The following is a 16,196-nucleotide window of genomic DNA, read 5'->3' as shown; positions in this document are numbered from 1 at the left end:
TCCCCAATGTACAGCAGTGCTAGTTCTCCTCTCTGCCTCCGAAAGTCCAACACTATCACCTTTGTCTTGCTGATATTAAGGTGCAAGTTGTTCCCTAGGCACCATGTAGATATTTTTTGGGTCTCCCCAAAAGAGAATTAGGCAAATCCATGGAGGACAAGGAGATGAACAGCTAATAGCCACAATGGCTATGCTCTTCCTCCATGACTGGAGACAGGATGCATCTGTAGGAGGGGTGAGTGCAGTTGTGCTTAAGTCCTTCTTGCCCTTAAGTCCTTCCCATAGGATCTGGGAGATCACAATCAGAATCAGATGCTGCACTAGGTGGACCAATGGCCTGATCCAGCAGAGATCTTCTTATGCTTTTTTATGTTCTAACCTTCCTATGGTGGCCTATAAATTACTCCAGATTATTAGCAAGAGTGTGCTGCTGAAACACTCTGGAATTTGTGGGGTTTTTTAGGTAGAAAGGGAATGTTGCCCTGGGATAACTTCTGAAAAAACGATCATTGTGCCTGATTGTATAAGCAAGCCTTAAGAAATGTGTGGGCAAACACTCGGAGCTGCACGTATTCTGTGAAAGAATAAACAAACAAGCTGGTGCCAAGGTGACCCAAAATCTGTGTCAAGCAAAGCCATTCTGCCATGTGAATAAATCACGCAATTAAGCAAATTTGCACTCATCTGCTTCTTTTGCATTTAGTTTGCTTCTGGTAGATAATTACCAGTAAATAATTAAGAGGCACTACATGAGCAAGAGAAAAAGAATAGTGGATCACAACTGATCCACTGCAAGTCAACTAGAGAAAAATAAAGGGGTCAGTGTTGTGTCCACCAAAGTGACCTACAGCCTGACAGGCTTCACATTCAGATGCCATTTAGAGAAGGAAAGAAGCGAAGAGGTATTTATCTCATGCTTCTGCTTGCAATTTCAGTCAACTGATCTATTAGCTCTGAAGTCTAAAGATAAATAACAGCGTTTGCACTGCTCCCTTTTCTATTTGTAGCCCACAAACTTGAAACTTGAAAGATCCTGGTTATTATTATTTTTTAGAAAAATGTACATAAGTAAATGTCACATGCATCGAAGAAATGTGGACATTCCTATCCTGAGCAACTTAGGGACAAAACACCACATATTTCAATTCAGCTTTCCCTAGTTTCAAACGCCTGCTCCCCTCTGCCACTGCACATTTACCCCTCTCCCTACCACCCAATCTGAGGCTAGTTCATCTCACAAACCACAGGCATTTTGTTCACATGTGGCTTGGCTCTCTGTCTAATGGAGAACCGATTCCTATTATAGCCCTATCTGGGCATTTGATCCCTTGGAAAAAGACCTGTACTTCAGAGACAGAGCATTTGCCTTGAGGGCAGAAGGTCCCAGGTTCCATATCTGACATGTCTAGGTAGGGCTGGAAATGTTCCCATCTTAAACCCTGGAATGCTGCTGCCAGTTTGTGTAGACAGTAATGATTTAGATGGAACTCAGTATAAGGCAACTCATACATATTTGCCAAATATCATACCTTTCCACCAGAACTTAAACCCCTCTTTATCCGGGAAGAAGATGTTGTGTTGTGCTCATATTTCCGTGAGTTCTGATGGGAAGCAGCTAAAGACCCTCTCACCTTCTCTCTCTAAATGCACACCATTTCCCCCTTTCTTATTTACTATTAGAGATGATTTCCCTGGTCTCTCCCCCCCCCCCCATACTTCCCTTAACAACACAAGTGATACAGCACAGTGTTTGATGTGTGTACCATTGCTTGAAGGTAACATAATAACTAAGATGAGGCCAAAACACCAGCCTGGGCAGAGAAGAAAGCTTGGTGGGTAATAAAAACAAGAGTGCCAGGACTTCCCTTTAATCTTCAGATGGGCTTCTTCAAAGTGGCATAAGCTGTGCTAAAGGGGCTACTAGGATTTTACCTGAATTAATGATACGATGAAAGAGGCAGAGTGGAAGAGATTATATTGACAAGAGTTGTATTATTAAGAAGCAGAGGTTGGCAAAGGATGAAACCAGAGTTTATCTGCTTGCTGAGTTTCTTTAACTCGAACCAGTATGAAGATGGGAAGATTGTTCCCCACCCTACCCACAAAATCCCTACCTCTCCCATATTGGCACAATGATTATGCAGAACTATCAATTTGGGGAACCCAGAAAACAAATGGATAAAAGTGATCACATCATCTTCCCTTAAAGCACACGGCTTCAACCTTGGATTCCCATATGCTGATGGACTACTACAACACCATCATCCCCAGCTGGCTTAGCCAATGATCAGGGATCATGGAAGCTGCAGTCTGACAGCATCTGGGAGCCCAAGGTTGAAGAACCCTTGATATCTTTGTAGGACTAGCACCATGATTATACCAGCAAATAATTGTGTACCTTGCCCTCCATTCCAAACTGCAATGAAATCTGGGTTTGCTGACTAAGTCCATTTGGCGCTTGGTAGCTGCTTACAATTCCAATATGGAGAGACTGCAAACCACATTGGAGCCTGTAATCTGTAGCATACAGACAGGAATATGACTACTTTTGTTATGTTTGCAATTATGCAATTTCTATTCATGTCGTAAGCAGCTTTGTGCATGGTGTGAACTATGGAAAGGCGGCATACAAATAAAAGTATGTATGTATGTTGGCAAATACTACTACCATGCAATCACTAGTACACAGTTTGCTAGGGGTGCCTTATTCAAATTCGTTACATTTACAATGAATTGTTTTTAGTTTGTTTTATTTTGATAATTTGATGTGAGCTGTAAAGTGGCATATAAATTAAATATACACTTTTTTTAAAGGGAAAACGGCAAGCAGTCATCTGTTACCCTTTAGCTGATTCAAAAAATAAATTTATTTGCAGAGATGAGGAGGAGTAATTTTGTAGAGAAACAAGCTGAAATTAATTTGGCAAAAAAGTGTTCCTCAGAACTTTCCACCGGGGATTCTGATGACTGAATATTCTAATATTATGCATCAAACACAGTGTACTTAATGTAAGTGTTTGATATTGAACAGTATTTGATAATTGACATTAAGTGACACTGGTAGCTCATGCACAATAGCAGTTGGTATTTGACAGATATGACAGCTGAAAGAGAACATTTTGTAAAGTAAATGCTGACTTTCCCCTCCTAATAATTCCACATATTCACTTAGCCAATAAGGAAGCAACCTTTTGAACAGGAATAAAAAACCAAACAACTCCTCCAGAATGTGCTTTTGCTTTGGCCACTCTCTTGATGTTGCCTTCTCCTGGAACTGCTTTGTATCTGACATTTCTGCTGTGGGGTTCTCTCTGCCCAATCACCATCTTAGACTTTTCAACATTACACACGGTCCACCCTCCCTATATCCCACCCCCTACTCCTTCCCTGAGCTCCTCTCCATTGAGCCAGTGGCCTTCTCTGAAACATTGCCCTCTACTATCTCTCCTCTCCTCCTCTGCTTCTGCCTGCTCCATAGATGCTGCAGTTGTTACCTTCAATTTGTCCCTGTTGTCCCGCTCTTCTAACATATTTTTCTCCTCCCCGCACATCCACACCCCTGGCTCAGTGCCTCTGTTTGATAGTTTCACTCAGATTCAGGTACAGCTGAAAGCCTTTGGTGGAGAACAAAAAAAGTGTGTGGCTGATGATCTCAGCCACTATAAATTCATGCTCTCTCCCTTCTTGTCTAAGCAGCAATGCTGCACACATCTCATCTATACCAACCCTAGAAATTCTCCTCCTCCAATCTTGATGCTCTGTTAGGGCCTTGCTACTGGCTCTCCACCTCCTGACACTCTGCTCAACATTTCCCCTCTTCTTACATGCTGAAACCAAAACCTACCTGCTCTTATTTCTTTCTCCTGCTCCTTCCATATACCAGTTATTCCTCCTCCTACACTTCTCTCTACCATTTTCATTTACTTTTTCTCACCTGACGTCCACTACCCTGCTCCTCCATGTGCTCACTTGATCACATTTAAAACTATTTACAGTGGTACCTCGGGTTACATACACTTCAGGTTACAGACTCCACTATCCCAGAAATAGTACCTCGGGTTAAGAACTTTGCTTCAGGATGAGAACAGAAATCGCGAGGCGGCAGCGGGAGGCCCCATTAGCTAAAGTGGTGCTTCAGGTCAAGAACAGTTTCAGGTTAAGAACAGACCTCCAGAACAAATTAAGTACTTAACCCGAGGTACCACTGTAGTTTAATATTTTTCAATTAAATGGACAAACTTGATCCACTGATACCGGCTTTTCAATGTCCGATTGTTATTTACACCTCCAGCACCCTGCTGCCACCCCCTTGCCTCTTAGGCTGTTTCTACACAGATATAAAAAAAACGCTATAAAAAAAAGTTACAGGGGGAGGGGGGAACCCGCTCCCAAGGCAATCTGCCATTGACTTTGGATTCTGCTCTACAGCACCATCTGATGTCAGATTTTTTAATAATGCATTTTTAACATTATAAATTGACCTCTGTAGTTGAGTCCCCTTCCCCAAGTAATCCCCCCTTTGATATCCACTGCTGTAAACCCAAAATGGCTCCCCCTGGTTAATGGGGAAACAAAACTCTTACAGCAGTTTTGAGAGCAAACTCTAAACCTGTCCTGCTTCGGGGATTCAGATCAAACAAAAGGAGCGTTCTTACCAGTTAGCTTCTTTAATAATCACAGTGAGAGACAAAGGAATGCATAACTCTCTAGAAATGGTGTTGCTTCCAGTAAAGGCTCACCCCCTCCGTCCCCATTAATCTATGTCATTTCTCTGTCGGGTAATCTGATCTTGTTGCCGCTGCGCTTTCTGTTCCATCACTCTCAAAACCCGCCTAGTCTTAGGCGAAGGGAGATCAGGAATGCTTTCCAAGGAAACTGAATCTACCAGCTGACTCTCTCCTGGCGTTTCCTCTTCTAGCTGTTCCTCAACCAGTATTTCCCAGCTTTCCCCCCCTGGACTATGCCCCTCTGCAAACCACTGTTCTAAATCAATACTGTCCTCCTGCCCTTGGGAAGGTTCAGGAAAAAAGTGGGGAGGCAGCTCCCACCATTCCTCCTCAGTCCAGCCCCTGACAAAACCTGGGCTTAAAAATGAGTCAGCCCCATATTCTATCGGGCAGGAGTGGGGAATCTTTTTCAACCTGAGGACTGCATTCCTGTCTGGATAACCTTTCAGGGGCCACATACCAATGGTGGGAGTGGCCAGAGGCGAAAGCAGATGGCGCAACAAACATGAATTTTACCTTTGTGCAGTAAACTAGTTTCTGCACCCATTTACACACCCCTCTGCTCCATCCTTGGCAAGCAAGAGGCATTCTGGGTTGTGTTTCAGCCAAACAAATGGATTAAAAGAAGGTATGAAGTAGGACTAATGAGGAGTGCAGCTTGGGGGCAGAGGGGAGATGCAGCCTGGAGATACTCCTTAGGGCCAGATAGAAAGGCCTGGAGGGCTGCAATTGAAGTTCCCCATTCCTGCCCATACAGCACGACATATATAGACTGTATTTCCGGAATATCCCTGTTCACGCTTGTCAGATTCATTTCATTAGGTGGGAATCACAACAACAGAACTTACCTGTATAAGGCGGATGCTGTTCTCTTCAGGCCTTTGGGTCTGTTGGGCTTTGGTTCTCCAGCCATGTTTATATCTGCAGCAAATAACAATTTGGAATTACTGTTGTGTTGCTCTCTTCCCATCCCTTATGCATAATTTTTTGTATCAAAGTCTTTTTTTAAATTTTAAAAAGCTTCATCTGTACTATTATTTGCATACCTTTATGCTATTTCCATACCTGCAAATAAACAAACATATACAAAGAGGTACTAGCCTTTTTCCTTTTGTGAAGGGTATAAAATGTATATGTATATATTGGGGTGTTTTCCGCAGCAAATATGTCAGCTAGAGCTGTCAGAGGACCTGCCTTTTAAGTGACTAATCAATTCATTAAATAAAAGTAAATATATTTCCATATTGCCAAAACCTGTTTGAGATGATTACAGTTTAGTAAACATCTAAGCACTGGTAGAGATAGAAGGCCATTTGATCTCCTAATCTTGCACTCCTAGCGCTCGTGAATTCTTTCCCCTCCACTCTTTTGTGAAGATTATCTCCTGACTTTAGCTTTCACAAAAGAGAGGAGAGAAGGGGAAAGAGTTCAAAGGATTAGGAGTGCATGAATGGTTGGAAGATCAGATCTAAACAATATGATCAAAACAGCACAAAACAAAAATGAAATTAGTTAAAAATAAAACCACTAGCAGCGACAGAAATTCAGACGCCCAATACACCTTGCTTCTCCTCAAAAGCCTGGACAAAGAGGTGCATCTTTACCTGAAATTGAAAATGTGGCTTGTTGGAAATAGGGAATGAAACTTCTATTTCCTCCTCTCATGTGCAAAGGAGGAATGAAAGTGAAGGATGGACAACACGGACCTGTAGCTTGCTATAGCTCGTGTAACACAACAGCAAACCATGGTTTTTGTTCATAACTGAAATGGGTCTCCCTCTCTCTATTATCCCCACCTTGTTAAGCAGAACTCTACTCATGTAATGGGGGTTTCCTTGTTCCTTCCTGCACTATAGCTCCCCCAGCCTCTGTGTCTCAGAGGGACCCTCTAAGCACAGGTGGCCCATCCTAGTCTGCCACCTGCAGTGAAATGGGAAGGTGCTGTCTCCTCCACCACCCCTCCACTGAAGCCTCACTTCTTGGGGTTGAATGGCAGGGGCTTCTGGTGAGATCTTGGAGGTCAAGTGAGAGTTTAGTGAGATCTTGCCAGAAGCCGCTGCCGTTCCTCCTCCCTTCTCCAGCAGTGGCAGTGGCGGGTGGGGCACGGTTGGGGGCACTGCTCTGCAGGATTCTGTCATCTAAGGCTTAAGCCCACCTCACGGGCAAGCCAGCCCTGCCTCTGGGATAGCATGAGATTGGGAACAGGGAGTCAGAAGGAGAATGGGGAGAATTTGGCCAGCTGGTCTTGCTCATGCAGAAGTGCCTTTCTGCTTGTGCAAAACATCTCTGGATCCAAGCCAACACATTACACGGCTCTCAGCTTATAGTCATTGTCTACCTTCATCCTCCTGTAAAATGAATGCCAAATATAGAGCACACAGGAGATGTTAGTTGTGTTCCTCTGAGCCTGCTTCCGTTCAGGTGAGGCTAAAGGCTGTGCTGGGTGCAGACACATGTTTGAAGTCACCCAGCATGATTTCATGGACAGTCTTCAACTCCCACAATGGGGGAGAACGATGCTTTTTTGATCTGCCAAGGAAATGGTCATTCCTAAACCTCTGTACTGAAGGGGTGTGTGATATACATGAGGATAGAAATGTGTGACAAATTTTCGCCGTCTGCATGGAAACCAAACAAAGTAACTCTGCGAACAAAGATGCCGACCGCTTTCTAGAAGCAAAGCATAAGGAAAGGTGATGTACCCTGCCATCCTGTTTTCTGAAAAATGTTCGGATGCTTGATGAAACACCCCACAAGGCCCTTCCGGCTTCACCTCACCCCTGACACACTGGGAAGTTGCCGGCACAATGGTACAGCACCACAGATCACAGGCATTCTTCCTTCCAAAGCTAAGGAGACTTAAAACATGGTAAGGGTGCCTGTGTGTGTTATGACAGGGAGACACAACAGAGTTTACGAGGGTTTTGGGGGAAACACTGCAAAGTTGCTGCTCTACAGAAGAAGCGCATGTCCTAGTCAGGTGCTATACTCGCAGGCAAGACAAGCACATGAGTGGGGCCATACATTGCAGCCCTGTCCCTGGTGTTATGCATGCAAAGTAGCACCCAATTCAAGGTGTGACTATTAGTATATAAAGCCCTCAACAGCTTTGGACCAGCTTACTTGAAGGGTCGTCTTACCCATATGTGCCCACTCAATTGCTTTTATATGCAGAACTGGCACTTTTACACATTCCATATAATGTTTGTTCTGCACTTGCAAGGAATTGCAAGTGTGGCAGTAGCTACTCTCTGGAACTCCCTGACTATTGATATTAGGGAAGCCCAGTCATAGAGCTGTTTTCACTGCCTGTTAAAACGAGCCTACCCAGACTTGTAATTTTATTCCATTTTATTTTTTGAAACTCTTGATTTTACCTACAATTTTGGCGATTTCATTATGTCAGTTTCCAAAGTCTTGTTATTTTCTTTGCTATTTCTTGCGAAGGTTTCATATTATTTTATGTAAACTGCTTACAGGCTTTTTTTAAAATGTATTTTTTATTAAAGATTTCTTGGTTTGCAAAAATATGTGCAATGTCTCTTTCTTTCAAGTTACATTTTCTACAGATCAGTTTCATTTGTTGAGAAATTAGTGTTACATTAGGAAGCTTTTGTTTAGGGAAGCTTTTAATGCTTAACAGACTATTGCATTTTAATATTGTGTTGAAAGCTGCCCAGAGTGGCTGGGGAAACCAAGCCAGATGGGCAGAGTATAAATAAATTATGTATTATAATTATATTATTATTATTATTATTATTATTATTATTATTATTATTATTATTATTATTATCATTATTATGAAAAGGGGGAAGAGGTGGAGGGGGCCATGGTGTGTGGGGGTGGGGTCAGGTCTTATAGGCTTAAAATTTCCCCCCCCAAGCAGCATATAAATAAAAATAAATTGCAAGCTGCATTTCAGTTCTGCTTAAGGTTTTCATAAGAATAAGGTGATAACTAGAGAGCATTGCGTGTTGCTTTGGAGAACTGCTTCCCCCACCACACGCCACACGCTGGTTTGTGTGTGTGTGTGTGTGTGTGTGTATGTGTAAGATTTATAATACAATGGCAATATCTGTTTTCTAAAAGGATAGCAAAATGTTCTGAGTTCTCATTTCAGGTTGTTACGCCAGACTTTGCACAGGGTGGGAATAGGTTTTGGGCCTCTGCACAGGCGTGTCTAGCACTCCTGCCGCCTTCAATATCGCCACCACCTACTGGGAGATCAAAAATGCCAATTTCTGATGGAGAATGCTATCTTCAGCAACAATTCTCAGTTTATGCCTGGTGACAAGAGCTGCTCAGCGGGTGACATTTCAAAGCACTGCACACATACAAAAATAAAAATGTTACTGTAAGAAACAATTCATTTCAAGCAAACAGATACCGAGTTAGATGCTGTCACTATTGCGGGTGGACCCTCCAGTACATTGGCTGGGGAAGTTTCAGACAAATGTGAAAAGTTTGTTTCCCTAATACCAGTCAAAATGCAGAAAGGCACAACCACCTTATTGTGCAGCCCACGCTGTAATGGTTTGCTTGGGCCAAGCTACATTTAGGAGTGGACAAGCATATCAATTTTTTGGATTCTCTCAGCTTCTCATTTCTCCAGTCTTAAGTTCTGTTCTCTCTATTCCCACATCATCTTGCAATCTTGATTTATTAAAAAGGTTCCATTGGCATTTCAGTGGGAATTTCTGGTAAATACACACATTTGTATGCAATTTTGTATGCAATTTTACAAAGAAATTCCACCTAATACAACACATTTTTGTATGTTATTTTCACCAATATGTGCATTTTTATTAACACTTTTCTTTAATGCATGCATTTTTGCACATGTTACTTGCCTGGACAACTTTATCACAAAATTCAGCCAAGGATGAATTTCGAAGGATGGCTGTGTTTTGTGTATTGTTTCAGAAAGTGAAAATTAGGTAATTCAGTTGCAAATATGAACTGAATTAAATTTATCTCCATCCATAGGTATATATTATGTTTAATTCATTTGTATTTAATGTTACTGTTTTAAAAAACAAGAAGGTGGGGTACTCGGTTTGTGTGTGTGTGTGTAATTTCCCTGTTCCCCAAATCGTTGTGATGCCTCTAGCAGGTAAACTTTCAAACCGCTCTCCCCCTGCAGTTGGTAAACTAATGCTAAACCCCTATGGGAAACAAGATACAGTATGTGAAAAACACCCAAGCAGAAACTTCTGCTGCCAGCACCTGAATCTGGTTGGATTGCTCTGACATGAGCTTAAAAATCAAAGATTTCAAGAGAAACTGAAAGTGAGTAAAAAAAAATACATTCCATGAAAAGCATAGCATAGACATGAACAAAATCCAACTCTCAAAAGAGTTTTTCCAAGAGACAGTCACTAGCAAAACTCACAGTGAACACAATTAACAAGCTCAGAAACCACTTAAAGGAACATACTTTATGCTTGCCAGAAGACCCAAGGTGGGCTGGTGAAAGAAACTTAGCCTGCAATCTTTAACTCCACTGACCTGGGAATAAGCACCATTGAATTCAGTAGGTCTTACTTCTGAGTAGACATGCTTAGGTTTCAACTGGTGTCACTTATGTCTCAGCTCTCAGCCTCACTATTAAATGATCTCTCCTCATTGACTTGCAAGAAATCACTAACATTAAAAGAGTCTTGGAACAGTATTGTCCAAGAATAGATTAAGTTTCAGGTCATGACCTAAGAATATTTACTTCTCTTGCCTTCTATGTCTCTACCTTACATTTATTAATTCATTTGAACAGAGAAATACAGCTTCCTTATTTGCCTAAAATTATTTCTGTCAAATTAGCTGAACTCTTCCTTTTCCAACCCATTGTTCTTTATCTTCCTGTGAAATCCCATAGATGTCTACTAAAAAATGAGTTCCATGGGGCTCACTCCTAGGGAAATGTGTCTTCTTCGGTGCTATTTTTCTAGAAAAAGAAGTGCTGGAACTCACCATGAAAGCCTCCCTTGTTCTCTTCTAATGGCACTGGCACCCACCTGAGAGGTGCCAGAACTGAGTTCCAGCAAGTTCTGGTTGAAAAAGAAAAAGCCCTGCTCTTAATGATCCTTCTAGGAGACAGGGATCATTAATCCTTCCAAGAGGTAGGGATATTAGATGCAGCTGGGCAAAATCTAATCTTGCTTGCCACTGGCTTAAAATACTCAGATGACAGAATAGCTAAGGATGGGATGGAATAGAGATTAACTGTTTTAAGAATGAATCAACCTAAAGAGGGTGACTCTAACTCATATTTCCTTTTATTATTGATGACAAAACCCCATTTAAAGTTACTGTTTGCATTGGGAGGAAGCTCCCTGCCTTTCTGACTTTGGGGAACTCAAGAGCTGTTCTTTCAACTGTACAGGCGTTTATACAGGTACATACTGATTGGCAATAGCAAGTGAGTGGTCCAGTTCTATAGTTGCTATTGGGCATGAGAGCAAGCTCTGTGCATTTCTAGCAGAAAAGGCAACTATGTGGGTGGTTTCATGCACCAATGTGCAGAGGAGGGTTGACTCAGTACCTCTGAAAATGACATAGTCAGATTCTGAGCATATACAACAGTTATCAAGTTCTGATTGTGGACTTTCTTGCAGTATCTGGCTGGGCATATTAAAGGTATAATTCTGGCACAGTAGTTGTATCATCTAACTCAGAATGGCTGCTGAGCTTATCAGATGGGGCCCAATATGCTATAACTAGAGATGCTAGGAATGGAACCTTAGAATCTTTGGTATTATTATTATTATTACAACAACAATAATAAATTATTTATACCCTACCCATCTGGCTGGGTTTCCCCAGCCACTCTGGGCGGCTTCCAACAAAATATTAAAATACAATAGTCTATTAAACATTGAAAGCTTCCCAAACAGGGCTGCCTTCAGATGTCTTCTAAAAGTCTGGCAGTTGTTTTTCTCTTTGACATCTGGTGGGAAGGAGTTCCACAGGGCGGGTGCCACTACTGAGAAGGCCCTCTGCCTGGTTCCCTGTAACCTGGCTTCTCGCAGCGAGGGAACCCCCAGAAGGCCCTCGACGCTGGACCTCAGTGTCCGGGTAGAACGATGGGGGTATGCAAACCATGTGATCTACCAATGAGCCATGGACCCTTTCAAAATTTCCCAAGCTTTCCCAGCTGTGGTACTTGAGATCCTTCAACCAGAGACCTCAAAAAATTAACCTGTAGTACTGAGCTGCTAGGGAGTTTAAAGAGAAGCAGATGTGATCTGAATGAGAAGATTCTATCACTTTTCAACAGTAACAAGGGCTTTGGGCAGGGAATTACACCTACTGTATTAGCACAGAGCATATACCAATAATGAGCTATATTGGATGCAGCATTCAGACTTTTCAATGAAAGCAAGGTTTAAGTAAAGTAACCACTTCCATCAGGACATATTTTCCACAGTAAGCTTGCTTACATGTTATGTTTGCAGTGCAGGTAATCAGGATTATCCCCAAGGAAATTTGGTAGCTTATAGTGTTCTCTCCTTTCATTTCTAGTAGTTCATGATTAAAAGCCTCTCCTGCACTGCATGATCATTCGTGGCTGTTTAGTGGTAGATGGGCTGCTTTTTGTAATATATGAACAATTGGGGGCTGTGGTCACATATCATGGCACCAAAGCACCGAGAGTAAGCCTTTTGCATTTTTCAGTGTGTGTGCCACATTAGGTGCCTAATTTGATTTGGGACCTCTCGGTGCTGCTGTAGCGCATACTACAAGCAAACATCATCATCACTTCGTGTTCAGCAGCTGGCAGCCTCACTGCAGAAAATGAAATCCTGAACACCCACACACCTGGTTTTAGAACATCTGTTTGTCTTGCAGCAAAGACTCAAAACGGATCTGCAACAAATTGCCCCTAATAGGCCCAAGTTAGTTGCAAAAGACTCAGAATCAGCAGAAGAAGGTGGGCAGGTGACCTACAAGCAGGGCTGGCCTACTTCTCTAATGCTTCCTAGCTGCCTTTAAATTAGGGCTGCAGTTAGCTTAATTGGCAAATTAATTAACTAAAATGTTAGTTGATTAATCAGCAAGGGCCCCCTGTAATAAGTCAGGCTGCTAATGAAGCAGAGACTTAACCTATTTTTGAGGCTGTTTGGCTAGATTTCCTGTGACTGCTATACAGGTAATGCATAAAAGTTTATTAACATTGAACGGTAACTTTTGTTTACTGCAATATTGTGCTTCTTTTTTGAAATGTTAGTTATAATATGCAGATTTAACTAAATCAATTAATTGGTTAATTCATTTATCAGTTAAAAGGCACCAGATCAGTTATTTAAGTGGTTGATAGCTGGCCCTTTCATTATACACCTTTAAGCACCAGACAGAAACATTCCTCCTCAATCAGGCCTTGGGCTGATGAATATCCTAAACCCTTTTAAATATGTTTGGGGGGAGGGTTATTGGTTTGGGAGGGTTGTTCTTGTTTTTATCATGTATTTTGTGTTTTTATCTTGTATTTTTATGTTGTGAACTGCCCTGAAATCTAAGGATGAAGGGCGGTATACAAATTTAATAAATAATAGCAACAGTAATAATGTAAGCACCGCCCTTCAATGTAATCCTCTCTTTGAGGCATGTATTTGCAGTATAAAGTTGTAAAGTGTGAACGTTTTACTTATGCAGAAAGCAAATGGGCGCAAATCAACATTTGCTTTGGAGTATATGCGAAGTAACTTGACAAATAGCAGGCTAGTTCTTGACGCTGCTTATTGAACAGGAGGAGAGGGGATCAGCTCCAGAAATTAATACTCCTCTGAAACCAAAGCTATTTTCTTTCATGCCTCCTCCAAGGCTAAGGAGCTTATGGCATAATTCCTCTTAAAACAACCTCAGGAACGCATTTTTGCATAGGCTGCCTAGCCTTGCAACTCAAGGTTCTATGTCAAGAGTACAACTTTCCATGCAAAAGCCAAAACTCTGTGATATTCATTTCAACTTCACATGGGAGAGGCCTTCCCCCAGTTCCACAGGGACCTTCAGTTTTCCAAGGGTTCCCCATCCACCTTAGTCTGCATATACCAAGTTCCAAATAAGGATATTAGAGAAAGAGGCAACGAGTCCTTACCTAATGTCTGCCCGGCGAGTACTCTCCCATTCTCCCCCAGGACAGCTGCCCGTGCGTGCCTCTCGTTTGAGTACTGTACAAATGCATAGCCCTTGTGAACAGAGCAGCCCACCACCCTGCCGTACTTAGAGAAGATGGTCTCTACGTCTGACTTCTTGACCACTGCTGTGTTGAGGTTCCCAATGAAGACTCTGGAGTTGATGGACTTGGGGTCATTCTTGTTTGTGATGTTACTCGTCTGCACTTTCAGTGACATCTTGACACCTGAGTAGGCAAGATATAGGGAGGGTCAGGAAGGCACCGGCATCCTAAAGGAAAAGAGCCTGGTGGCGCCAGGCAACGGTGGTCACATGGGATTAGAGCAAAATGATCCGTCAAAAATATGCAGAGAACAAAGTGAACTGGTGACAACCAAAGCCCTTTTGTCAGGTGTTATTCATGCCGAAACTAAATCCTCACAAAGCTTGAGGAACAGTGGTCTTGTGGCACCTGAGACCTCAATCAGGCCTAATTTTAGGTTTATAGTATCCAGGCTCTGAATTGTGGAGGTTGTTTTTCCTTATTTAGGAAAGAGGTCCAATCAGTAGAGAGAACTATTCCCTTTCTTGGTGTCTTTACTACAGAATAACAAGAAATAGGTTGCAACCACACCATGGATTTAAAGCACATTGTTTTCCCCAAAGATTCCTGGAAACTGGAGTTTGTTAAGAGTACTGGGACATGAGAGGGAGTAAACTACAGGTCCCAGGATTCTTTGGGGGCAGCCATATGCTTTAAATATATTCAACTCAACTGGCACTCTAACAGAAGCCAGTTGAAGGGCTCTTGCTAGTGCAAGGAGGGTTTACCCCCTCTCTTTGCCCCATGTGGTCACATGCCTCCCCCAGATCTTGTCAGGAGAACCCTGAGAAGAGTGCATAGGAGAGGAGGGGGTGGGTCATTCCATCAAGCAAGCAGAAATTCTTGTGCTGGTGGAACAGTCAGAAAAGCATAACATTGAATCCCTCTCGCAGTGTGGATGCGACCATAGTTACAGATTAGTGTTGCCACACTACAACTTGGGGATCCTCTCTTTTGTTTTCAGGTCCACCAAAGAAATGGGAGACAAAACAGTAATTGTTTCTCCTTCTCATTTGACTCCCCCCACTTTTATCCTTTTTTCCTTTCTCACCTGCTGAATAGCATCCTTGGAGTTATCAGGGCAAAAGAAGTCAAGAGAGGAGGGTAAATATAAGAATCTGAGGGAATTCATGACAGGTATTGCTACACAGTGCTTCATATTTCCCACAATGGGCAAACAAAAGATCAAATCTCAATCCACTTCTCCCATCAGCACTGGCACAATATGTTTTACTGCCCGGGGTGATAGACAAGATGGCAGCTCATCCCTTTCCCATAAATTCCATGTACATAATCCAACCTGACTGGCACTTAAATTTTTACTTCATCACTGGTTGCCTCCGCTGTACCTCAGGGCAGGTACAGAACTGACTATGTGACAGCACAGTTCTGTCATCCCCGACTTTGCTGGCCCTTCCCACTCCTCAGCATTTGCTTCCTGAGGTAGTTGCCTCACTCTGCCTCATAGTATGACCAGCCTTGTCCCATTCTAATGGCTCTCTAAGACGCCTTCTGTATTAAACATTTAAAGCAGTGTTGTACTACCTGAATAGTCATGGCTTCCCTCAAGGAATCCTGGGAGCTGTAGTTTGTCAAGGCAGCTGAGAGTGGTTAGGGGACCCCTATTCACCTCATGCAGCTACTGTTCCCAGAATTCCCTGGGGAAAGGAATTGACTGTTAACCACAGATGGGGACTTAGTGGGAATTGCTTGCTTAGGTGGATGTACATAGTATTACTACTTCAGAAGGAATGCTACTAATAAATAATAATACTCTTATGACAGAAAAGAGACAGTGGGATAGCTGTTTGGGTAAGATGGTGGATATTCTTGGGTGTCTGCCCAGACTGAACAGGAACACATCACAAAAAGAGAAGGATCTCTGAAATCTTATCTGAACCACCCCAGTTATAAGCAAAAGAATGGGCTATACTATGAGGCTTGCTTCATGCTTTCTTCATACACAAACATTTAAGAAGCTTTTACTACACACTGACACCTCCCCTGCTGTGAGAGCCCCTCCTTGGAAGACTGAGATTGGGACACGCCAACTGTATTCAAAGAGAATTTTAAAAACCCTTTCTCTCAAATGTCTCTTCCCCTTGAATCATAACCCTCTCTACTGAGTTGCCTCCCAGGGATGTGAGGAAGAGGGTATTGAACAGCCCTCTGCCTTCCGACACTCCTCTCCCCACCAATTTCCACCGGGGGCCCTTCCTGATCCTGTGGGCCAAGGGGCAAGGCCTGTGTGACTTTCC

The 16,196-nt window shown here is 42.6% G+C and overlaps 1 protein-coding gene across 3 annotated transcripts in view; it reads right to left on the bottom strand.

Annotated features, from left to right (window-relative positions):
• Nucleotides 1-16,196, bottom strand: part of RALY (RALY heterogeneous nuclear ribonucleoprotein) — a 204,856-nt gene that overhangs the window by 22,383 nt on the left and 166,277 nt on the right. For all 3 annotated transcript variants that reach the window (XM_077929214.1, XM_077929215.1, XM_077929213.1), the window contains 2 exons: nucleotides 13,819-14,082; nucleotides 5,576-5,648 (listed from right to left, as the gene is read on the bottom strand). In XM_077929214.1, the coding sequence (XP_077785340.1) occupies nucleotides 5,576-5,648; nucleotides 13,819-14,074 (329 nt within the window). In that variant the 5' untranslated portion in view covers nucleotides 14,075-14,082. The remainder of the gene's footprint in view (nucleotides 1-5,575; nucleotides 5,649-13,818; nucleotides 14,083-16,196) is intronic.

This window comes from Podarcis muralis, chromosome 5 (assembly GCF_964188315.1).
Source record: "Podarcis muralis chromosome 5, rPodMur119.hap1.1, whole genome shotgun sequence".
Lineage (NCBI taxonomy): Eukaryota > Metazoa > Chordata > Lepidosauria > Squamata > Lacertidae > Podarcis > Podarcis muralis.
The sequence above is the reverse complement of the archived record's forward strand: the minus strand, read 5'-3'. Positions and strand labels throughout refer to the sequence as shown.